At 44.2% G+C, this 26,648-nt stretch overlaps 1 protein-coding gene across 2 annotated transcripts in view; it reads left to right on the plus strand.

The window, feature by feature from the left end:
• The first annotated feature begins 1,823 nt into the window (after window positions 1-1,823).
• The window catches only part of fam189a1 (family with sequence similarity 189 member A1), an 83,074-nt gene continuing 58,249 nt past the window's right edge, over window positions 1,824-26,648 (plus strand). The window contains exon 1 of one of the 2 annotated variants that reach the window (XM_076729412.1): window positions 1,824-2,206. In XM_076729412.1, coding sequence (XP_076585527.1) covers window positions 1,955-2,206 — 252 coding nt within the window. In that variant the 5' untranslated portion in view covers window positions 1,824-1,954. The remainder of the gene's footprint in view (window positions 2,207-26,648) is intronic. The other variant, XM_076729404.1, reaches the window with a different exon arrangement.

Below are 26,648 nucleotides of genomic sequence, written 5' to 3' on the forward strand. Positions count from 1 at the left end.
GTGTGGGAGTCTGCGTGGAAGTTATTTTTAGAAAGAGCTGTGATTGAGCCTTTTTATCCTTTTCCCTGATATGGTCAGGAGTTGAAGATCTGTTATCGGTTAATCTGACATTTTAGTCAATGAATTTATCGATTAACGGGCTCCGGTAACTCCAGCCTCCTGCTCCTCTGTAGAGCATGGCTCAGGTTTCACAGCCAGGTGGCGCAGGTGAGCTGAACGAGTGCTGAACAAGGTCAGAAATAGAAAAGTCCTTCAGCTGGGATTTTAATGTCTCAAGATTCTGTCCTCGGAAGAAAAATCATAATGCTTCAGTATTTCTCTTGGTGTTAGTCGCTACATACACTGACGGCCTGCATGTACTCAAAAGCATCTTGATGAGGAAAGACCTGATGGAGAAGCAAACAAGCACAATTTTAGACATTTTAATTCCTCTCCTTATCATCAGGACCTTAAAGTGTTGCTATTACATAAACAGCCTGTAGTATTACTTTAAAATATATGTTTTCATCACATTGCCCACAGTCTCTGCCTATTTGGAAGGAGTATATATTTACTTCATGATGAAGGAGCCTTGCAGGGTGAAGGACACCAGGGACCCCCATGAGGTCCCAACATAAGTTTGGGGTTCACAGATGATTAAAAACAGAAAGAATATCTGTTTCATTTTTCTCTCTTTGTCACTTCTCCTCTGGCTCTTAGTACTGGATGCTTTCATTTCCTGTTTCACCTCATGTGCATAACCTAATTAGTTAATCATGTGCAGCCAGTCGAATTTCTTGGAGCTCTTCAGGCTGAATCACTACCAGGTGTGTCGCAGTCGCTACCTGCACACAGCCTCGATACTGAAGGACAGGCACGGAGGCAGTGTTCAACGGCAATGCAGAGGATGATTTCCTGCTGCTGCGCCACTTTTAATCTTTTCTTTTTAACAAAAGATGAACCCACCTGAGCTTAAAATCAATATTTCCTAATGAGATTCGCACAGGAGTCCTGATTGCATGATGAAAACATAAGAAGACTGCAGCCACTTCATGCAACACAATCACAAAACGTGCGCTCTTTCCTCGAAAATCAAACCTCGCATCTTCTTCCCTAACATGTTTCTGATGGTGCCACGTTTTCATCCAGCAGTGAGCTGCTACATCAGCTGCGGCGGCAACAAATCCCGCGCAGGTTTCTTGGATGTTGCCTGATAGTAAAGATCCCACCTCCCCTCCTTCACCACCGTAGTAAAAAGGAGTCCGCGCAGCTCGCCGCCATGTAGACGCGCACGGTGGCACATCTCCAATACGCAGTGTGCATCTCCTGTCCTGGCTGTTAGATTTGCTGTCGTGTGTGAAAACCACGGCTGGTGCCTCGCACGGAGGAAAGGCTGCTCGTTCAGACGCAGAAAAAAAACCTAAAAATCAGTGTGAATAAACTGTGCACGTTTAATCTTCGCGGAGTGCAGGATTTTTTTTTCTTTTTTTTTTTTTAAACACGCATCTTATCCCGGGTCTCGCTTTTGAGTTGTTTGAGAGCCTGCAGGGGCGAGCATGACAGCATGACAATGGTGCAAAGCTGGCTGACAGCAGGATGATGCGTTTTTTTTTTTTCTTTTCGCCTTTCTGTGCGTTTGGACTTGAGGAATGGGCTCTTTGCCGGAACGGTCGCACAGAACTCCAGCGGTATATTTCGACTTGAACATATTCCCACTTTCTGTGTGTTATGGTAAGCATCTGGTGCCTCGTCCAGTCCGCTCTTTTCTCACCTTTCTCCTCCCATCCGCCGCAGCGCAGCTCTAATTGGAGCGACTCCGAAGCGTCTTAATTGATGGAAATCGTCCACAGCGGACACTGAGCTCGACTCGCACCGTTTACCTTCGCACCACCGGCTGAAACACAGCAACTCTGCTGTTCGTGGATGTTCTTGTGCTTTATTGGTACTGCTGTATTCGTCCTACCCTTCAGTGACAATGCCGGTGAACGCGCTGCCCCGCGGCGGCGGCGGCAGCGGCATCGGCGGCCCGGGGTCCCTGAGCCCGGCCTCGCTGTCCCGCAGCCTGTCCCGACTAAGGGAGTATCGCACCCGGACGAGGATCATGCTGGCTCTGGGAGTCTCTCAGATGGTCCTGGGGAGTCTCATACTGGCCGTCAGCTTCGCGGCTCTGGCTCTCACCACATCACCCAGAGTCCGGCACTCTTGTCCCTTCTGGGCAGGTTTCTCTGTGAGTACAACACTTACACAACGCTGCTTGTGCCGTGTCTGCTGGCATGAATCAGGGATGCAAGTTTCCAGCTCCTAAAGAAAAAGAAAGATGATGCAGAAGCCTGAAAACAGTGAAAAGATGGGAATATTATTTATTGTTGCTTTATTTGGCATCTAGAAAACAAGAATATTTGTCACCAAATGTTATACAAATGCGCAAATGCGGATAGGTGACTGTAGACTCTGTACTGAAGGAATATTCCAACTTATTTCAGTGATTTTTGGATTTCTAAGATGTCCAGTTTTAGTCACAGGTTGAGAGCTAAACTAATTGGTGTGCTGCTGCCATGACAGAAATAAATTCAGCTTTTTTTTTCCTTTTTCTTTTTCTCTTTTTTTTGTCTTTTGGAGGACAGAGCCAGTCTTAGGCAATTAGTTGTCAGGATGTAAAGCCTCTGTGGTAATCAGTGATGCCACACACACATGCACAGTCACACACACACACACACACACACACACACACACACACACACACACACACACACACACATTTAGGAAGATACTGTGCGGTGCTCTTCCCTCTGTGCAGAGTGGGATGTGTTTGGGAGAATCGTTGTAAAGACGTTGTTTTTCATGTGAAATTTTCATGGTGGTTTGTGTAAATATTTATGAACGCACACTTCCCCGATTTCCTGCCAGAGACCCCGAGTCCATTAATTATAGAGGCGGTGTGGCAGAGTGCAGGGGTGAGGGGAGGTCTGTGGCACAGGGGCCATCTGTGTGTGTGTGTGCGTGTGTGTGTGTGTGTGAGTGAGAGGGAGAGAGAGAGAAAACGAGGGGCGAGAGAGAGGACATGTGTAAGGGCCTGTGTGTGTGTGTGGGGGGGGGGGGGGGGGGGAGTGTGTAGTTACAGGGGAACAGTAAGTCACCACAGGGGTCAGAGAGCAAAGGTCAATGCACATTCTTGATCGGTGCCTCGAGCTGATTTGACAAACTCAGGCCTGTCAGCCTGTTGTTGAACTGCATCTTACCTTCTGTTATCTTTGTGCACCAAAACCCAGTGACACTCAGACTCAGGGAAGCACCAACTGTGCACGTTTTGTTAGTTTTTTTCATTTATTGTGTTATTCTCAAACAAGTTCAGAGCACACAGCTGGAGGTGAGAAATATTTGTTAGATGAGATCAACACCTTTTTCTTCAGGTGGACCATGATCCAGCCTGATTCTATAGCTAAAGATAACGTACCTGAAAGTAACTGTGAACACAGATCTTTGGCTCGGGGTTCAATTCTGCTTCATGTGAGACTCTAAGCTGTTTCTCATGAGACAATATGGCTTCACCTTCAACCTCCACACAGAATATCTCATGTTGGTGATATCGACCCTGTCTATATAAAGTAAGGCAAGAGCAGGTAAGGGTTCAGGGGAAATAAGTCCTGAAAGCCACAGTGGGGCCAAAACCCAGGTAATGCGGTTGAGACAAGCAATCAGTCAGTGGATGTCACTTTTTGTAAAGCTGAGAGCTCTGAAGTGCAGAAAACACTGTTAGACACATTTAAAATGATCACAGAATTAGCCTTTAGGGCTTTTATTTAAAACTACTGGCATGAAAAATATATTTTCCAGCGCTCCGACACCTTGACTCAGGTTTTACATGCGGCCTTGAATGTCAGCTCATAATAATAGCAGAAAGTGCAGCATCTGTTTTCACGGGAAAGTGTTTAGGAGCTGCTTGGCTTTGTGTAAATAAGACGAATCAAAAGCGACTCAATTAGGTGGAATAGGATGCTTTTCTGCGCTGTGATTTAGTCTAATAAGATGTGTATTTGCACACAAAAGCTTGCCTTGTATAGCTTTCAGACTCTGTAGAGCTAATCTATTCCTAATTTTAGAGAAGTGTTGTTTGTCTCTGGCTCAATATGTGAGTGTGCAAGCGCTTAACAGTCCTCATGGTGGTGAAAGGAGGCCATTATCCTGAATATCTAGAAATGCTTTGGTGCAGCGTATCCACATTCAGGCTGCGATCTTTTTCGGGTTAAATTGTTCATATGACCCTTTGATATCCTGCAGACAGCTGATGACTCTCAGCTTCTCCACATCGTGATTCTTCCTGCATGTAAATGTAGTTTAAACTGAACCCTGAAGCCTTGATATTGAGCTTCCTGCCATGTTTGTGAACCCCAGCTAATGAGGAGACTCACAACAAATCCTCAACCTGTCTGCACTTGTGTGTGTGTGTGTGTGTGTGTGTGTATGGTTATATATGTGTATGTGCTCTGGAGGTGTCTGCGTGTGTGGCCACTGTGGGACGTCATTAAGGATCTCTGTGTGATGACTGGTATTGTGGGATTTCATCACGGTCACAGCGAGAGAAGGCGTAATCTCTATTTCCTACACAGAGCAATCACTGATGAACCCAGCCTGGCTGTCCCTCCTCTTCCTCCTGCACACATGCACACACAAATGCTCTGAAGCACCAAATATATCCCACCTCAGTGCTGTGCATATGGATCTGTCTCCCCGTTTTGTGTTATCCTAAATCGTGTGTGGGCCAGCGGAGATTAATCCCACAAATATCTCGCTCTTTCTCGCGCCTAACCCACGGCTTGTAATCATCCCACACCCCTGCTGTAGCTCTGTAGCTGAGCGGAGAGGCAGCCAGCCGCAGTCACTTCCTGAGATGTGATTTTGGTGACAAAAGCTGACGCAGAGCCATAACTGCAGACTGCACGAGGCCTACAGGCATGCAGCGGCCTCCACTCTGCTCCGTTCAGGCCAGATTACCAGCAGGGCTACCTGATGGCGGTGAATCACGTCACCCTGCCGGCTTTTTGGCCAATAACTGAGGCGACATGGCTGAGTGAGTGGAAGGGCCGCTGCAGCTGTCAGCAGCTGACATGCAGAACAAATTACGGTTCACCTCGCATCTCCACGAATTAAACTCTGAACTGATCCAAGTGTCCAAACACACGTACACCGTGTCTCTTTTTTCCGTCTCTTTTCCTGTCAGGCAGAAAAAAGACACTGTAGACAAAATATGTGAATATGTAAATCCCTCAGGAGGAGTTATTGCAGACATCAAAATTCAGATTAGATTTTGATGCTTGTGTCTTTTTCTCCGTATGACTCTGACATTTCCTCTCCTCTCCTCACCGGTGCTCCAGACAAGGATTTACTTGTCTTTTTTTATCTCTCCACACTGGCTGCAGCCCTGGTCAGAGACGTTATTGTTGGGTTGTCCGCCTGTCCATACACGTCATTCTTTTGAACGCGATATCTCACGAACACCTGTCCGGCACAAACGTCCACTCAGACTCAAGGATGAACTGTTTAGAATTTGGTGGTCAAAGGTCACTGAGAGCTCGCTAAACACATTTTTGGCCAACAAAATTTCACTCAAATGTCTGATCGGATAAAATAAGGGAGTGATTACAGTTTCTATCCAAAGGGTCAAAGGTCAACTTCACTGTGACATCATGATGTTTGTTTTCTGGCCATTATTCAACACCTTAACTCAGGAACAGAAGGTGAGATTGTGACCACTGTGACCGTATTTCACATTTGGTCAGATACTGAATTGGCGACACTGATCTTGGGTGTGTGCTGATTGTATTTAGTTCTTTGCTGCTGGGTTGAAGATGTATGTGTGAAAACAGTAGAAGTATTGTAGTCCACCACAAGCTCATTGGTTCTGCTGATATTGAGCTTCAGATGATTGTAGTGCACCATGTGATGAAGCTCTCATCAGTCCTCTGTGCTCTGTTAAAGCAGTCCCTAAGTGGAAACTATTCACTGGAATCATACATGTTAATACCTTTTAATCAAAGCCTTCACTACATGCGAGTCTGGACAGACATGGATGTAAACTGCAACTCGCCTGGCTGGCGGAGGCGCTTTCCTCCCCCGCTCTCCTGGTTGTATGTTAGAAGATGAATGTGGATTTTGTGTACAGCCTCTCTAAAAGTAACACTCCCAACATCCCAAATCTACAGACTGTGCCATAACAAAAACGGCTTAAGACGGTATTCTTGGTGTTTGTTTGGAGGCGGCATTTCCAGCACCAGCCGTCAGCAAATTCTGCACTAATCTGCCCGGGTGTGTGTTTGTGTGTGTGTGTGTTTGAACAGAGGGCTCCAAGGTGTTTTGTAGGGGGGTTGTTGTGAGTTTTAACTATGCTAGCTCCTCTGGGGGTGTCGGTCTGTCAGCTGGTCCTGTGAATTACCATGACATTTTCTTTAAAAATCATGTTTGCTAGAGGATGAATCCTACAGACTGTAGTGTTCCTCCAACATTTTGTTTAGCGCCACCAGCAGGTCGAAGTTTTGTCTGTTTTTTTTGTTCCTAAACTGGGTTTAGTTTTGGTTTATGACAAAATACCTGCAAAAGTAATGACATTACCAGCAGCCTCAGTGCATTTAGTGCAAATTGGCTAATTGTAGCATGAACATGTTACAGCAAGCACCAGCTAAACATCAGCCAGTTAGCATGCTGGCATTAGCATTTAGCCTCCCAGAGCTTTTTCTTTTCTTTCTTTTTTTTTTTTTTTTTTACATTTCTGTCTTGAAGCTTGTCTCCCTGTGTGTTTTGTGCTCCTTTGAGACTGTAAAGCCAGGAAAATAGAAAAGATGATGCAAACGCAGATCAACAGTTTGCCTCTGTAAAGCAACGTGCTGCTAAAGCTCTTACAGGAACTTATTTTAGTGGAGAGTGGAAACTCTGGGCATGTCTAATCTGGTTGTTGCAGGAGAGCCTTGTGTTCTTTCTTGAGTGGTCTTGGTGAAGAATAGGGAGCAGCAGCTCTGTTAGAAGATGAAGAGGAAGAGGTGAAAATGTTTGATCTAATTGCTCAGTTGCTCTGTTCTGCTGTCTCTGCTCTTCTGCAGCAAGGGACTGTGCATCATCATTAATTAACTGGTTTATTAGGCTTAGGAAGTATCCTGGCACCAGGTCTTAAGACACAAGCACGCACAGACACTCACGTGTACAGGTAGACTTCAAAGTGCAGTCTGGTTGAACACCGTCCTCGTTTTGATGAACAGGCTTCATGTGCTGAATATGAATGAAGTAAATACGGATCTGGTGGTTGTCAGGAATACCGACGCACTGTTCATACAAAAGGTTTTTGCTCCTGTCAGTCATGACTCATTACATCAAAGTGAATGGAGAAGAGAAGTTGGATCCAATCAGCAGCCTTTCTCTGCCTTCACAGTGCAGATCAATACCTCCACCACAGTGTCAAGCGAGTGAAGCTTTGTATACGGCTTTTGTTTGTATGATTTGACATAATGATCTATCTGAGTCACAGTTTCAGGTCCAGTCAAAGTCCTAATCATGTCATGAAGTGCGCGAATAACCAACAGTTGTGTGTTATTGAGTTTAGAAACACAAGGATTTTCTAAATGAAGTCATTTCTTTCCAGTTGATTCCTCCTCAGTGATTGGCAAAGTTTTACTGTCTGCTTGTAAAACACATTGAGTGAGCGGGTTTTGATGCTCAGTGACGAAAACATTTTGTAATGCAAATGAGAAGAATCAGTGAGTTACCGGTGCTGCAGCTTTTTAGCAAAATAGATGCTGCTGCAATTAAAAAAGTTATTGTGCAGCAGGTGTGTAAAAAGCTGCCGACATTCATAATGCAGCACGTCTTTGTATCAAAATCCCTGATGGGGTCAAATTCAGACCAGTGTGAGATATTCATTCGGATGGAGGGAATCATTTAACAATTAATTCACCCAAAACCATCACATTCATTAGAAGTGAATGGAAATTTGTTTGTGGCACTCGCAGCACTGAATTGTTGCATTGACGCTTTTCAGTGCTATTTTCCAGTAACAATGTCCTGTTTATTAAGGACTCTTTTCAGCTGTTTTCATATTATTACTATTTCATCAGTATAAAGTTAGATATTGTAAAACCTGTACAAATTTAAAATCCAAACTGCCTGCATGGCTGGACACCAGGAGAGATGAATGTTGTAGAAGAAGCAGCTCAGAGGAAATCCTCCTCTTACATCCCACCCACTGAAGAAGGTAGCTTGTCTTTGTGGTGTTATATTTAAGTCACAACTGTACATTACGTAACAGCATCACAAACTTGATGCAGCTGCCGTCACATCTTATGATTTGAAGACCATCCAGTGCAACAGTGTGACAAAAAGCATTATTCTGCAGCTTGACTCATAACTCTCCACTGGGCAGCTTGTTGTTTTGATGCAGCCATTTCTTCCCCACCGTCAATAGAGGATGTGGCTCCTCAGCCGCTTCACTCATCTTGTCAGTTAAGATTAAATGGAGAGTGTGGTCAGCTCTCAGACCAGACCACTGCCAGCTGGACTCATGGCTGCTCTTAAATCTCATATTGATTAACTAATTATGGACTCCGTCAATCATCAGACTGGTGTTTCCCTTCATTTTTACTTGCCCTGTTGGTGGTTTTCTACCATCTCTCCAGTGACCCCACTCACTGTGTTTGAGGCGAGTCACATGGTGCGATGATGTCATGATGTTTTAGCGCTCAGTCTGTCCCGAGGTGTCGCTAAACCAGCTGTAATTCACTTTCCTGCCACACCTTTCCATAATAAGTAAGTAGGCACTCAGCCTTCTGCTGCTCATTACTCTGAGGACCCTCCAGTGCGTCCTGCCCCCACTCCAGTGCTCCCAGTGAGCACCATAATGGTGGAGAGAACAGTTTGTCCTTGCTACCACTTCATCTCACACACACAGGTGAGGTTTTCATCACTTGTGGGGACATTACATAGACTTACATTCATTTCTTGGAGACTTAACCTAACCCTAACCCTAACCACTATGTGCCTATTCCTAACCCTATACCTACCCTACCCTTACCTTACCTGTAACCCTATCCTCAGTCTTCACCCTAAAATGTAATGATTTAAATTCACACACACACACACACACACACACACACACATACAGTACAGAGTGTTTCGAGACAGGCTCTAATATTTCAAGTTGTCAACTTCACTTAATTCCCTGTCTCAGCGTGCTTTGCTGTTAGACGCTGGAGACACATCCAGACTTTCTGCTTCATCTTTTTCCTGCACTTCTACTTTTGGTATTTTGGGGTGTTTCGTGATCCGTGTTCAACGCTGGTAACAGGATGATCTGAGCTTCTCGGGTGTGCGCTGTCTTAAAAGATTAAGAAGTCCCTTTGTTACATACCGTCCCCTTCTTCTTTGTCCCCGCTCTCTGCTACATATTATCTAATGAAGCAAAGATGCAACCTCGGTGAAAAACTGTCATTGTGCTGCGCCTGGTGGACAAAGCAGCCAATGGTGAAATCCAAAAGAAAAAAATGTATTTCCGACGATGTGCCCATCACTGTCTCATGTTGTGTTCTCTGAAGACAATTTTCCTTCAAGTCAGACAAACAAACAAAAAAGTAACGCATTCTTTGCAGAATTAGCGCTTCACTCAGGCTGAAACTGCAGCAACTTTTGCATTGTCGTCACTGCAGCTCAGCTCAAACTGTTATTGCCATGATGACTTTCTTCTCATACTGCGTACTATTGTGCCGTCTAATAAGCCTAAAAAGAATCGTGTCTCATCTTCTCAGCAGTACCCGAAGCAACACATTCACACCACGTCGAACAGCGCTTCGTTCAACACTATTCCTGGTTTGAACACCTGCTAACATCACACTTTGCAAATGTGTTGAATCAGCTGATGATGCAAGTGTTACATGTCGACATCAACATGTTACAGAAGCATAGGACTGATCAACAGTGAGGTGGTCAGGGTTGTTTGTTCTTGTCTCACTGAACGCGTGGCGCAGGCTGCCAGTTGTTCATTATATTCTCCCAACAGTTACAGTCTGAGCACGAAAAATCAAGAAAATTTCACTTGTGACCTTTTGAAAAGTAACCTTAAAGTCACCCTTCACTCCAAAATGTGTCTCGCTTATTGCTTTTGCTTGTGGTTACTCCACTTGTGGATGTTTGACCTTCACTGTGCAGAATGATGTTTGTGTTTGAGTTTGACACCAGAAGACTGTTTTCACATTAATCTGCTGATGGAGGAAAGAGAGAAGTTCACCTTAAATCTGAGACGACGTGTACGTTCGAGCAGGGTTTCGTGAGATCAGGACAAGTATAGAAGCCAATCGTGGTTTGATAACGTAAAACCTCGAGAGCAAATACAATGAGAATGGACTTTCAGATCGGTGAAGTGAGGCGTGTCAGAGGAGAAGCCAGGTGCATCAGTATTTTGCGGGCTAAGTTTCACTGTTTTCAGGCTGATGGCAGAGACCGTTTTCAGTTGAAAAATTACAGAAGGAGAAAGGTGAGCCTTCATCTGTTTCATCTGTTGACTGTACAAATCTGCAACCAACCACATCCAAAGTCAGCCAGCCAAGTTACATGATGCTTCATGTCAAATGCCTACAGGACTGTTTATATGGCTCGGGGGTGCTGACGAAGAAAGTTAGAGCAAACGTTACTCAGTGAGCTGTCGAGTTAGGTGATGGCTATATTCATAATTTTCACAGAAAATATTACATGACTTCGGGGTTGTTCGCGAAGAAAGCATGTCGTGATGAGGGTCGTCCCAGTAAGCTGTGAGGAGAACGTTAGTAAAATAGTTCAAGTAGAGGTTTTCCTTCAGGGCTTTCTGCAGAAAGCGCCGTTTGTGTGTTTGATGAGCAGAGTCGAAGGTGAGAAGGTGCACTTAGATCTGCACATATTAAATGAAGGCAAAGGTGTAGAGTTACATCCAAGTCAATTCAAGGCATGAACGAAATTATTCATGGAAAAAAATACCTAAATATTTAATTTTGATGAACAGGAGGATTCATTAGGGGTTTAATCAGTGCCAGGTGAAGAAGAATTTTAAAACATGCCGGGAGGAGATCTTTAAAATGGCCAAACACACGTGTGCACGCACATTACGCCTTTGAATACAGACACACCCAGATGCACATACATCAAACACAAACAGCCTCCATTATGCATCATTTTGATGTTTGAAGAGTGAAGGCGCTTGATGTATGTATGTTTTTCCGGACGTTTTCAGCACTGCAAATACATTTGGGAGACAGAGGAGGATAAACAGAGAGACGGGGTCGTGTGTTTGGGGAATTTTGTTTAACGTTTTGAATTCGCAACATGTTTGCATGTGCATACATCACAGATCTCTCTCATAAATCCACCGTTTCTGTCCTCAGGCTGCCGTTGTTTGTAGTGCGCCTGTGTGCTGGCCTGACCCGTAGCTCGGGACGTGTCTGACAGAATGCTTGATGCTGCACTTCTTTACAAACAGCCTCGACCTGGCCGCCAGGAGGTCTGCCTGCAGACTGTTGAATAGAAAAGGCCAACAGGGTTGACCTGAGCTGGCAGGCAGGGAGGGGAAACCAGAGCAGAGAGAGAGAAACAGCGAGACAGAAGATGACCAGAGGCAAATGTCTGTCATCAGATTCAGTTATTCTGTCACGATGACGGTGTCACAGGTGCTGCTACTGTACAACACCTGCGTTATCATTCGTTCTGCTATTGTGTTCTTGTCAAATCCGACAGGAAAGAGAAGCTTTATGAAGCAGATTCATCTTTTATTTGGACTGAATGGAGAGTTTTGGCTTCCAGGGACAGATATCCGCTTCCTCCTCCTGGCTTTGACCTGAGCGAAGGTGCTTTTTTAAAAAACAAATAAAGAGCTTTTCAGTGGCGTGCTGCAACAGGCCGTCGTCACTGTGTAGGTCTGATATCAGACAGACGGCTGGAGCTTTGTTGATGTGTTTGACTTCTATCCTCTACCTGCTACTGAGCTGTAACTTCTTCCTGGTTTAACAAAGCTGACTGTCGTCCCTCCCTGCTGCCTTCTATAGCTGATCAGTGGGAAAGCCTGCTGACTGGAGCCTCCCTTTGTTCTATGATTAGCGACTCTGTTGTGTTGGATGGTGCTTTTATGTGTGCACACATGTGGGAGGGCATGTCAGGAGAATGCAAATGTGTGCTTGCGCGTATTTATTCGTCTATATGGAGCCAGAGTAGACATAAAGATTGGTCGTATACCTGGTCCCTCTTTATCTGTTTGAATGCAGACCACAGAGACGTACAAACAGTCGAGCAACAAGGTGGTTATTTGTGTTTATCAAGACTGGGGCTACAGGCTGCAGATACACCTCTGTGAGAGGAAGCAGGGGAAGGAGAGAGAGCGTGTAACAACATTTCTTTCATATTTTTTTGCTTTTATCTTCCTCCCCCACTCCCTCAGAAGTAGCCCAACACTGTGCTGAAAGCAGAGGTTAATCAGACAGTAAGAAAGATAAATCAAGAGCCTGAGGACAAATCTGAGAGGCGTTTTAGCTCCATCATAAACACTGCTTGCCTTTTCAGCATGACAGGAACTTTTAGTCTGAAGACACACACACACACACACACACACACACACACACACACACACACACACACACACACACACAACCACACACACATGCACAAAATCCAAAATTGAGAGCTGAACTTAAAAGTTCTGGGTTTTGTTCCAAAAGGAAGAAAACCTCATTCAAAAATCACACTGACAAACAAATCCAGCCACAAACACTAACGGGCTCAACAGTGTGTCGCTGTCTAGACAGGGATGGGGAATCTTTTCAAACAGGATGTAATGTTGTCATTTCTTTCAAAGTTCTGTCTTTAAGGCTTTTACCAAAGGCGAATTTTCACCAAGCTCAAGACCGTCGCAGGTTAAACGCCAAAATTCAAACAGACTTTGAGCAGCTGTGTGAATGTTAATCGTCTAAAAGTTGGAGAGGCAGTTTCAGAGGGCAGAGATTGAAAAGGGGACATTGGTGGATATTAACGATACGGGAGAAAGAAGGCGCTCTGAGGCCGTACACACCAGGAGGTCACTTTTTCTGGAAGTTGGACAAGCCACTTTCCTCCAGGCTATGTCGAGACTCCGGCTCTCTATGTCGTCTGAACCACAGCGAAAAATACATTAGTTTCCTGGAGGAAGTGGAAAACAATGAAATCTGTCTATTTGGTGGAAAGAGCCACTCTCCAGGTCGGGGGTCAAGTCTTTAACAGCAGTTAATAGTGTACAAAAGGTCACTGGCTGTCTGCTAGAAAACACACACACAATCACTCAGCGTGTAGCAGTGATCGGATTTGTCACCTGTAATGTAGTCGCCATTGTCTCCTGGAGTCCAGCAGCATAATCTTAAAGTCATTTTTCATTGATAATCGCCCACATGATGCATTTCGTGCTGGTGTCCTGCTGCTCCCGTTGCCTCATCAATACAGATGGGACTGGCCAGAGGGAGACGAGCCAAAGCGTTCATCCCTGGACGTTTTCCAAGGACTTTGTGTGTATATGCATGTCCCTGCATGTGTGCATATGAGCGCCAGAGAAGTGGAGACCAAAGTGCTGGACTGATTGATCTGACAGGCTAACACATCTGCCTTTTAGAGGAGCCTCAGTGGGAGTTTATTAAGGGCAGAACCCTCCAGAAAAGACAGGATGGGATCTTACTCTCCCTCCACCGCTGAGGGTCATCTGTGGAAACATCGTCCTGCGTCTCAACCTCACCTTCACTCGGACTGAGTCTCTCTGTTGGCACTGTTGTAGTTTTTCTTTAGAATCACTACATAATTAACAGTGTTTGCATTACTGTGTTATCAGATTGAGAAAATGTACCATAGAGGCTGCCCTCGCCACATTTCGCACCTTTTCCTGCCTGTTGTCTTTGCTGTGGTGCACTGGAATGACACTGCAGATTTTAGGGGAGAGAACAGTGTGTTTTTTCCTCGCTGTGTCTCGCTGAAGGGAACAGTACTAAACGCTCATTTATCTCAAACTGTCCTGGGGCTGGAATGGATTGTGGGAGTTGCTGTTTTTTCTCTCTCAATTCACAAGTTGATTTTTCTTTCTTTCCTTTTTTTTTTTTTTTTTTTGGCTGTTTGGGCTTTTAAATCTGCTTTAAAAGAAAAGGAGGAAGCATTCATGCAAACCTGAAAGGAGAGGAGAGTAAGAGGGACACTGCTGCTGATTTCAGTCAGGAGCTGCAGGGGATGACGGGGAATCTGTGGGTGTTTGCTCAGGCACGAAGGAGGCCCGCCACCCCCCCGGGCCATCGGCTCCTCGCTCAGGTTGATATTTCAGCTCACTCCTCTTCCTCTGCAGCTCAAGAGTGTTTCTTTTGGCATCGCTTCAGCTTGGTTAGCCTGCCTCATCCCCCACCCACCCTCTCATAATCGACACTCTTTTTGATCCGACTCGCTGCCTGTTTCTGTCCCTGGAGGATACATCTCTGTACGAGCCGTGTTTCAGCTGTGGCTCCAGGAGTGTGAGCGCCTCTGGGATTTCAGTTTTAGATTTCAGGAGCATGTGTGTCTGTCATAGAAACATGAAATGTCTTTTTTTTCTGGTTTGTATTAGGAAAGTGAAGGATCTGCTATAACCCAAAACATTATATATACTGTATGTGTGTGTGTGTGTGTGTGTGTGTGTGTGTGTTATTTCTTTCTGTCTGTTTTCATCTTTGTATTTGTGTTTTATTTTATTGAACATCTTTTTAAAGCCACCTCAGCAAACCATTTCTCCTGGATTAACTACTTATTCAGCACAGGTCTCCATCACTGCCACAGCACTACAGTGCAAGTCCTAAAAATATGCTGTATAAGAGCTTTTTTTTTATTTATTTATTTATTTTTTTTGCACAGATCAATATCCCCCAAATGTGCTTAGTAAGGGAGGACCAAAGCCAAGGAGCCCTCTGCATGAAAACTGTGTGTGTTTTTGCTGAAAAGATAAGCCGATCGACAGAAGAATTCATCAGCGACGATTATATAATTGATTAATCGTATCTGTCATTTCTATGAGGATAGAGCAGTGACTTTACATTTTGGCACGGAAAAAGGAAACTTTGTCATCGAACCACTTGTACTGGAAAAGTTTCATTGGCATTGAAACAAGTATTGACAGACTTTAAAAATGATTTCATTTAATGTTGATATTTTTGATGATTTTCAATGACAATCTTCAGATTTTTTTTGTCATGTCTGTCAGGTTATTTTATTTATTTTCAGTTTGGTTTTGGCGTGGAGAGGAGGGGGTCGAGGGGGGAGGGACAGAGAGTGTGATTTACATTATCTGCATATGAATGAGAAAGCGGCTCTCCTCTGGACCCGAGGCCCCCGCTGAAGCCCCTGACATGACCACCCACCTTGCATGCAGTATTGGCTTCCATGAGTTCACCTGAGTACGTTATGTTTCAATCTGCCATTGTTTTTCCACATAGAACCAGACTGGGTTAACATTAACTTTTAATTGATGTTATACTGGTCTGGTAGTGGTCTGCTGAAACAAGCACTAACTTTAGCTAATGTCAGCTACCAGAGCTAAGCCAAGTCAAGCCAGCTGCCGTCAGAAACACTTCATAAACACTGTCAATGATTGCATTGTTTTTACTCATATTTAACACAGCATCCCAACTTTTCTGGGATCGGGGTTGTAAATCCTGCCACGATTGCTCGGCACACACAGCCACAGGAAACCACCACACACAAACCAACCTTTTGTTCCAGGGTGGAAATGAAGCATCTTGAAACGATGACAAGCGACCCATTACTGTGAGAAAAGCAGCACTATTGTTATTCAGTGTCGACTTTGATTAGGGCCATGTCAAGGTTGGTTACTATGGCAACCGGAGATAGGTACATCGTTTGAGAGAGGTTAGCGATCGGGGGATGGCGGCGAGTGTCTCTCTCTCTCTCTCTGTTGTCTGCTGAAATGAGCTTTAAGGGGAACATCCAAGTGTAGGAGAGAGCTTGTAGCACATGAAGATCAGAGCGTCGAGGGGCTTGACAAGCAATATGAAAGCGAAGGAACAACAACAGAGGAGAGTGACTTCTCTGTTGTTTGGGGTGGGGGGGTGGGGGTTGGGGGGGGGAGTGAATGTTTTGGTCGAAGTCAATTACAGCTGTGGCTCTGTGGAGTAATGAGCCTGGCTGTGGCTCATGCCTGCATCCCTCTCATTAGCTGGCAGCGGAGGACAAAAACAGTGTTTTGACAACTCTAGTTTGTACAAGTGAATGTGTGCATGGCGCTCCTGTACGTCCTACAGATCCTGGACAGCCGTTAGACCGGTCGGAGAAGTGTGAGGCCGTGCCTGCTTTCTGTGCCATCTCTGCAGCTGCTGCTTTTTTCGGTTCCCAGTCTTATGTCTGATTTTTTTCTGCTCATGCCCATCCAATACAGCTTATTCACCACTGATGGTGAGGGTCTTGTTGGTAGCCCCCAGCATTGTGATCTGAGACAGGATTTCTGTTCACATTGGATGATTCTGCAGTGCAGGGTTTAGTCAGGAATAACCATAGACCGCAAACGAAGAGCAAACTTTTTAGGAAGTGAGATCACAGCAATGGTAGACTGAAGCCAGGCAGTCAGAGGGTTAACAAGCAAAGCTAAACATGCAGTGTGTCCACTGCAGTGAACGAGGTGAGGCAGGAGGACAGAAATGTGGCTGATATTAAAAAGAAATGATCTGACCTTAAACTACAAGGGAAAAACAAAAGAGCTGAAAGGACAAAACATGAATTAATAACAATGACAGAGGATTAAAAATAAATAATGACACACACACACCCAAAACAAAGGGGGTTAAGAAGTGCTGAAGAATTCAGCATGAAAAGATTATTGATTCGGCGTGTCCAAAAATAATGAACGTCTCACACGGGGGACACAAGGAAGTAAGTGGTCGAACAAAAGGCTTACAGGAAGTTTAGGCAGGCAAAGGTCAGATCCAACGAAATTAGTTCAAACAGGCAAACGAATCCAAAAAGAGCAGAATCCAAAAGTTCAAAAACAAGCGAGGTCCAAGGAAGAACAAAGCGATAGTCTGGAAACACTGGACAGGGCTGGACGGCCTGACACACACGGTACAAGATGAACTGAAGGAAAAGACACTGTGGAGGGCAGCCTCATGAGGGACAGGTGACACAAACCAACAATTACAAAGACAGAAAACACAGGAAGCAAAGCAAAAGATTACACCAGAGGAAAATTTTCAACACAAACCAGGAAACAACAAAACTAAAGCCCCAAAACATGGCAGGCTGTAGGAGTTATTGATAACTCGTGTCAGTTTGTTCCTAAAGCTCATGCAAAGTTCACCACCGGCTTGGACACATGTGACTGCAGTACCCCAGAATAACCAGCAGGAAAATCACTTTAAAGAGTAGACTGCTAAGAGATGACACCATGTCCTCATCAAGGGAAGGTTTCATATCATGGAACTTCTATAAAGCCGGGATCAGACTGCACAATGTTTTCGTCTTTAACGACGGCCACTGTGTCAGAGCCAACCATCACAGCGTCTTGGTCGGGTGACTGGCAAGACTACATGTTAGGAGGAAGAGTGGTCGTCCACCGATCAGGAGGTCGGTGGTTCGATCCCTGACCTCGGCAGTCCACATGCTGAAGTATCCTTGGGCAAGATACTGAACCCCAAAACTGCCCCCAATGCTGCACCATCGGTGTGTGAATTCATATGTACGTCGCTTTGGGTAAAAACGTCTGCCAAATGACTAATTGTAATTGTACGACCCCGACAAATCACATCTTATTTCACGATCACGCACGAGTTTAGACGTCATCGGGTAGGCGGGTGAAGCGACTGTCAATCAAACTGACAGAAGCGTAGCATGTGATGCTGCGGTCTTGAGTTGGTCTCGGTTGATAAGGATTAGATCAGTTTACATGAGAAGAATGAATAGTGTTAAACTTCCAAAGTGGAGCATGATAGACTGACGGTCTTATCTGTTCTGAAGTTGTCATTAGCAGATGGTATAGAAATAATTAGATAAAAACATTATGTCACAAACGTCACCGAAGCCCATCTGGTGTTTTACAGTCGGCCACCATCAGCTTTCTGCTGAGGGAGTGGGCTGATCAGAACACATGAAAGGAGACCTCAGCGTGTTTGATGAGTCTGCATATGTGGGCATGACGCAGCCGATGTCTTTGAACAGCTGGAGTTATGAAACAACAGAGAACCTGTGGACTTCAAACGCAGAAGGGCTGCCGTCCTTTGAAACATGACAAGTGAGGATCTGATCAAAATGTCACAGTGTCAGAAAAAGGCAGAGCAGAGTTGAACCTTTGAGTGGAAAAGCTTGTTGCTGGTGCGGCCGTCTATACATGAGCAGTACAGTCCTGCAGAAGAAACCTATAAAAAGTCATAGCATAAAAGGCACCAGTCAGAAATTAGCATGTTGCAGTGGTGTCCTGCTGGTTTCCCAGTTTGAAGTGAGCTCTTGTGTCTGCACTGCAGTGCACGTTGCTGTGAACTCCCAGACAGAAGCAGACAGCGTGGACAGACCAACCAGAACCAGTCACTAGTGCTGCAACAAGGACTCGATCCTTCAGCAGTGAACAAGAATAATTGTGTTTGATGAGGCTGGAGGCGCCGCTGCTGGGGACTGAATCCTGCTCTCTGCACTTTTGCAGTCAGCTGATTTCAGTATCGTACTTTAAAATGTACTTTCCAGTACAAAATTCACAGTTTTCATCCAAATATCCCACATTCAGTACTTAATAGAACACTGCTGCATGCGGGCAGTATCTGCAGGATGGGAACATCCATTTATTCCCATTATTCCGTGATTAATGCCCCCACTGCTCGCCTTGAAGTCACAACATTTAGATAGCCATAATTAATTGCCTTTGCTGTGTTATGTGTGTAGTAGAAGTTTATTAACAAGAGAAGCAATAGATGCAAACTGCACAGTTCCTTTGAAAGCAGATAAATTGATTGTATTAGTGTTAATATTGGATTTTATTTGGATGTAGCTGCCAGTGATGGTCGCTTAGAAGCCATTTTGCTAATGGTTTGTTGGCACATGGTGTGACTGATACTTCCAACATGGTTGCTTGTCATCACAGTCTGGAGATGAATGTGTCAGGAGTTTACGGTTTGTGCATCTCACCTTCCCTCACATGATTGCTGCTCGTTCATAAATGGGAGAATAAAAAGTTGCACATGTTACTTTTGTTGCAGGACGTGGCGAGGACGAGCTGAGGCATGTTTTATTAGGTCCTGTCTGCAGCCCTGCAGTCTTCCCGCGTCCTTCAACAGGACAAATTAGACAACAAAATCCGTGGCAGGAGCAATTTTGTGCCTGTGGTCCGTAGCAACACCCAGAGCTCTGTTCAGCAGATAAATAACACTCTGTAGATCTTAGCCTGTTGTCGCTGCATTGTGTGTTTCTACATATTATATGTGTCTCACAGGTTTTTGTGTTGGCGGTTTGGTGCTGATCCTTTTCACACTTACCATCTTTCTAGCAATATAAACATTATACAGCGTGCTTTAGCAAGAGAGGAGGTAAAAGAAAAGTGGCACTGATGGACAGGTTGGGTTTACCCCTGAGACATGACAGCTCTCCTTCAGTCTCTGTCCAAACCATAGACTGTATATTGAGTAGATGGCGCTTCCAAATCTGAAGTCCCTTAAACCTGCGTTCTTTCTCGTGTCCAGCAGGGGGTGACTCCACCGGCTGCAAAAAAGACATTGTGTGTAAGTTTATGAGAAAATGAGCCAACTTCTCACTCGATTTATTGACAGTTTCCTAGTGAGTTTATGGTCACAATCACTAGTTTCAAGTCTTCTTCAATACAGCATGATGTTCAGTTTGTCAGTGAAGGTGCCATTTAGAGTAAAATACACAATAAAGCAGGGTATGCTTTAGGGCGTGGCCACCTTGTGATTGACAAGTTGCTCCAACAGCGTGTCCTCAGATTCTCAGTCACATTCAATCAGGATAGAGGCGTAGCAATGCGTGTCCTCCCCAGCTCCACCCATTTGTCCAAATATGGGAATTTCAGGCTCCAAAAAAAAAACAAGATGCGATGATCGTAAACTCGAGGCTTTCAAACTGTAGTCTACAAACCAATGAGGGGCGTCACACACGGTTTACTCTTAGTCCAAACTATGTCAGTGCTCAGTCAGAGGAGACAGATCTCACCTCTCAATAAACATGTCTTTGTTCTTAAATTTGCAGAAGAAACAAGGAAGCGAAGATGAAATCATCCCGTTTTTTTACACGTCATGGCATTGTAAATATCCCACATTCAATCTGGAACTGATTCTTAAGTAGAAAGGAGCAAATGTGTGCTAATGTGTGAGATGAATAACAGGAGTGTGAAAAGAGTTGAAAGGACCCCCATTATTAGCATCCTCCCCTCACAGTGTGTGTCTTACTCTCACACTCAAGGTCAGCTGATGCTCGATTCCACATTTTAAATTCCCAGTTGCTGTCTGTTTCTCTTCAGCAGCAACATTTGATATTTGCTCTCCAGCGAGCAACAGGGCAACCTTTTCTTTCTCCTCAGCCTCAGTCTGAGGAGTGTAAATGGAGAGCAGCAGGTTTCAAACACAACTGCTCAATGCATTGATTCTCTTCATGTGGCATCGACTTGTGTTTCATCCAAGGCTGCGCCGGGGTTTGAGAAGAGCTGCCCCTCCTCGGTTTTAATCGGGTTTAGTGCTGAGGAGGTACTCCCACATGATTTAAGCCTGTGTTGTTTGTGTTAGGGAATGAAATATCAAGGTAAAGAATATTTGAGCAGTGCATACTCAATATGACCAAGGGGTTTAATGTGATCAACACTGGCTTCACCAGCCAGGGGAGGTGAGATAATCAGGCTTCGTAAGGAACAAAGGAAAGAGGAGATCAATTTTAATATTTTGAGGAATATTTTTTTCTGTTTGGACAAAGAAAGAAACTGTGAGGAAAAAAAGAAACATCCCCGCCTGGACTTTAAAACCTATAAACTGCAAACTTTGTAGTTTTTGGTTAAAAAATGTCATTTGTATTTCTTTTCTTAGTTAGATAAGAAGATGGATGCCGCTCTCATATCTGACCATTCAATATGAAGCTGCAGCCAGCCAACGCTTATCTTATCTTAGCTTAGCTTAGCCTAGCACAAAGACTGAAAATAGGAGGAAACAGCTAGCCTGGCTCCGTTTTACACTGCCGTTTTTGTAGCTATTAAATAAATACTCTACAGTGTGTTCATTAGTGAGCTTTAGTGGTGCTTGTAGGTGGATTTGGTCACTTTCCAACAGAGCCAGACTAGCTGTTTGTCCCTGTTTTCCAGTCTTTGAGCTAAGCTAAACCAGGCGCGGCGCCAGGATTTCAATTTTGGATGGGCCAGTGTAATTTTTTCTGGACCTTTTAATTACAGAAGTTAATACTGTTTGCCTTCCTTTGCTGGTTTCCAACTGGCAGAAACAGCTAAAACAGAAATGACTGATACTGTGCTGTGCAAGGCCACTAACGAGGCTGGTTGATTGTGGCACTCGAAATCTTTTTCAAAAGAGTCCGTTTGTATATATTACAAGCGTCACGCTTTGCTCAAATTGTGTGAAAATGAAACATAGCATCCCGTCTATCATGTTTAGTTTTTGCCGTGGATTGTGTCGACCGATACATCCTTTCGTTTGTAACAGTGACAATTCTTCTTAAGGAAATACCGTCTTGTCTGGATGATCTGGCTGGAGTCGTATTTGTTTAAGTTGATGAGAGAGAGTGAGAGATTGACTGCTGGGTGAGCGAGAAACGCCGGGCCTGAACCAAGATAACCTGCTGCTGAATGTAGCTTTATATTAAACAGAAGAAATATGAGAGTGGCATCAATCTTCCGATCTAACGCTCTGCCAGGAAGTGAATAAGCATATTCCTCAAAATGTCAAACCATTCCTTGAAGGCTTAAACTGCACATATTTGATTGGTCAGCTTATCTGAATTTCGCAGACGGTCTGAAGCTGCAGAGCTGTGCTGTCTGCACTCACATCAGACAAGGTCACACCCACTGCTGTGGTGAAGATGTTCACCATTTGGATTACAGGGATAATCCCTTTATTGTTTGACAGTATGTTACCTGAGTCTGGTCTGACCTCTACAGATGACGTGACTGTGTGATCAGGGTCTGTTTGGGCAGTGCTGTGTGTGCGTGTGTGTGTGTTTGTGTTATTATCCACACAGAGATGATGGCCCTGCCTTTTCTCCGTATTTGAGTTATTGCCTAATCTAAGGCACGGTTATCTGATCTTTGCCTGTGATTTCATCAATAGACAAAATTACCGCAGCCTCCCAAAAGGCCAATATTGTTGTGTGGTAATGGAAATGCACTGCCACATGAGCAATGCTTTCTCCCAAAGTAATCCACATTGATTTGTGGGGCCACTTTGATAAATTGAGGGGGGTTTAGGTTTCGTGTCGGTCCGCTGCACAGTGCTCTGTTCCCTCTGTGTTGTGAGTGGGTCTTTGAATTGATGCATATGGACCAGTCTATAGAACCAAGTTAAGACCCTGTGAAAAAGGACCTAAATCATAAAAACTCTTTAACCTTTTCCAGTTTTTGTGTTGGCAAAGTTTTGACCACCTAAAAAAGAGACGATATCCTCACTTATTGCACACTTGACTTTTAACCAATTATTTTCATATGGTAATGATACGTGCGTGGGTGAAAACGCCAATTAATATTTATAAAAGCGTGGGGGCTCATTTGTGCGTTCATTCGTTACAGAGACTGACAGTTACTAACACGCAGTTCATAATTCAAAGCAGCAGGAAAACAAAAAAAATGTTGTCTTTGTACTTTTTTTTGCGAAGTGATTCAGTGGGAGCTCCTGTAGGTGGGATACATTTTATCATCTTTGTTGCTGTAACCAGCTGATTTTCCTTTCCATTAGCAGGAAAGTGTTAACAGAAACAGAGAGATTAAAATGCTCTCGGATGCAGAGTGTGTGTGTGCAGGTCGGCTGACATTTACCTCATGAGTGCAGTAACGCTTTATACAGGTGTTTTGCAGACAACACCGTGGTGGGACAGAAATGAACTGGGGCAGAAATGCCCCTGAAAGTTAATCATACAGCCGTGAAATTAAAAACGAGGGGCCGAACACTTCTGCACGGAGCCAGCAGTGGAATGAAATGCTGACTCCACACAGAGCAGCGCATTGCATCAACAACAAAGAAAACAACTAATCCTACTAACTAAGTGGGACAGAGAGATGGAGGAAACAGAATCATTATTTTTCATCAGGAGGAGCTGATTAGATTGCAGCCTGCAAATTACAGTGTAAACATACAGTATGAGGTACAAATAAAATACTTACCGGGTATTTATTCAGAAGGTACAAGGGAGTAAGGGGAGTAACAAACAACACAATTTTACAGTCTGCATCCTCCATAACTACACTTTAATTGCAGAGAAAATGGGGCCACTTTATTTAACAGCCCAAATAACCAAGATTACACTGAATGAATGTTTTTATGCCTCTGCACTGATGATAGCCATGACTGGTTTACCATCGGTCCCATTCTCGTTAACGCAGTATCTGTGGAACGCCTCGTGGGAGTTTCGCGACGATTCATACACGAAACGTCACACGAAGGGATAAAATGATGCGATGACTTCACTGTGACATCATAATGTTGCACTTTTCTGGTCATTATTGAACACCTAAACTCAGGAACGGAAGAGGAGATTGTGACCATATTTGACACTTGGTCAGATACTGAATTGGTGATGCTGATCTTGGGTTTCCACCGTGAAACTCTCTATGAAGCGTCCACGTTTCAGCTTATTTGCAGCAACATCCATTTCTGAAGCATTGAAGTCCACCACAAGCTCACTGGTTTTACTGATATTGAGCTTCAGGTGATTGTCTGTGCTCTGTAAAAATAATCTCTAAGTGAAGACAACGTGTTTCACGAAGGCATACAACCACGAGGCGGTAATTGTAGTTTATTCAAGCGTCAAACACCTGAAGGTGATCAGCCCACAGTACAGTAAGAGATTTCTTACAACTCCATAAAGACACTGCTCCTGAGAAAAAACCATAAATCACGTTGCGTGGACAAAGATTATACCTTCAGAGCGCTCTCAAAGCAATATGATGCAGCAGATTTTTTTGAAGGAATCCATTTTTTTTTTTGTAAAACTGAGACTTTTCACAGGAGGATAAAATACAAGTTATTCTCAAAAGACATTTGTGCTCATATCACTCTCTCTCTCTCACATGCATTCAAACACAAACTCACACCCACATATCCCAGTAGGTTAAATGTACGAGTAATTAAGAGGCAGCGATCTCAGGTGAAGTCGCAGGACGCAGTGCTGGGGCTTCGCTGTGAATTTGCTTAACTGGCTTCAGCTGCACTCTTTGTCTTCCTTCTGATCTTTCTGTCTTAGTGGACCGCTGCATAATCACAAATAAAGTGTAGTTCCTGAGTGATAATTGCTCCTGGCCTCACCGGTAATCATTGCATTGCTCATTTTGTTTATGCTTTCCTTGATGAAACGATGAATGTGCTGTGTGGACGACTGCGGTCACATGGAGCTGAGCGTGTTCATTAGCGTGATGCGTGCTTGTCTTGGGCGTTGTGGTACAATTATTCTTGTGATGAGCTGGGGAAATGTTTCACAGCCCCCCTCAGAGTCGGCTGTTCAAACTCTGGCAAAATTCAGATTAGCTTTTATTTTATCTCTGTTTGTTTACAAAAAAGAGTTTTGTTGGATTTTATGTGTGTGTGTGTGTGTGTGTGTGTGCGTGCGCGTGTGTGCGCAGCGTTAGCTCAGAATTACTACCACGACTCTGTACAGTGCATGTTTTTTTTTGTTTTTTTTTGTACTCTGAAATGAGCAAACTAAATTAGGTTCAATTAGATGGCAGTAATTCCACATTAAGATCTGGAGGCTTAAGATCATCACAATTTATGGTTTGGAGTTTCCCACTTGAGGACAAACCAGACGCCAAAGCCAACATCCTCCCAAATCCTCCACAACTTTATAATAACAGAGTCAAATCATGTTGTGAGTTCAGGGTTTTTCTCTCTGACGTAGACAAATAAGGCTCTACTGATAATGTACTGTGTATAGACAGGATGATAGTGGTTGTACTTCTTGGGATTATTCTTCAGTTTCCTGCTGTACAAGTGAAAATGAACATGGATGCTGTTGAACGTCTCAAAGATGCTGTAGGATTTGACCCCTTTTAAAAGATCGTCCTCACTGATGTGGTTGATAGTATTTTTCCTTTGAGTGTAATATGATGTTTTCAGTACATTTGAGGCAATAAAAATGCATTTAATTAGCGGAATGAGCTAACTCCAAAGTCAAATATGGCCAACAGTGGAGGATGATGTGCTAGTCGCTGACAATAAAGAGCCTTAACATGAATATTGTATATATATAGTACATATATAATACATGACTGTCATCACAGACAACCAACCAGAGATTTTCTCTCTGCTGTTTCCATTCAGGTTTTTTTTAATGTAAGTTTAAAAACGAACAACCAACATCTATCGCACTCACATATGGTTCAATGCACAGCTGCTGACAGAGCTTTGGCGCTTTGAAGACGGCACCGGCGAGACATAGAAGCTCGTAGCAGCTCTTTATTTATGATCCAATGAACAGCAGACTAGTTTGAGTTTGTTTGAATTTAAGCTGCTGCACAGCTGCTGTCGTCCATACAGGTGGAAACTACATCCACTTTTCAAGCCTAGAGGGGCTGAATGTTTGATAGCGAACAGTTGAATCTTCACATCACTTGCTCTTTGTCTTATACCTGGAAAGGAGAGGAGAGGAGGTTGGACAGTGAAGTCCTTTTGGGTGCATCTGGCTGTCTCTTCCACTCTCTTGAAACCTTGCGTAAGGTCGTATCATATGAACTGATTTCACCCCAGGCCACAGCACCCGGCTGATGTGTAAGTGAGAACATTACCCAGTGGCAGGCTTGCATGAGATCTGCGCAGGGAGACCAGGCTTCACTGGCAATATGTGAACAGCCATAAAATCACTGTTTTATAAAGAAGAAAAGGGAAGACGGCAGCAGATATATCACAAGCAGAATTACTCAGGCTGATATAAAGCGCGAGGTTAGAGGCTGGTGGTGACACGTGAAGATTAAACTCTTACTTTGCTCGGGGTTTATTTTCCTATAATGTAACACATGTGCTCATAAAGGCCTGGTTAACTGATTAAAGCACAGTCACAGTGGCAGTGAAGCCTGTAGCTTTAATCATGTACAAACCAGCGGATGCCAGCTGCCTCAGTTCAGTACAATCATCGGCATTTAGATGTGTTTACTCTGTAGTGGGAATATTGTGCCCAGAAATAGAAACCTCTGAAACCCACCAGCCGTCCTTTAAGTGTCACCCAAATGAATTTCTTTCAAATCGTGACTGGTGACAATCAGACAGTAAACCTGGTTCAGTGAGCTCGAGGCGAGTCACGGAGCACTCGGCTGTGTGTTTCAGGGAGATCTATCATATTGGTTGAGAAATTAGAAGGCAGCGAATGGAGCTCGTGTCCGTAATCATTCGCAGAGGCCTTTCTCGCCGTTAATTGCTTCTTGACTTGAAAGTGTCGCTCAGTCGCCTCCCTGTGAATGACAGTTTGGTGTTTTTTTTCTGAGTTTGTTCTAATGACTT

This window comes from Chaetodon auriga, chromosome 1 (assembly GCF_051107435.1).
Source record: "Chaetodon auriga isolate fChaAug3 chromosome 1, fChaAug3.hap1, whole genome shotgun sequence".
In the NCBI taxonomy this organism is placed as follows: Eukaryota; Metazoa; Chordata; class Actinopteri; order Chaetodontiformes; family Chaetodontidae; genus Chaetodon; species Chaetodon auriga.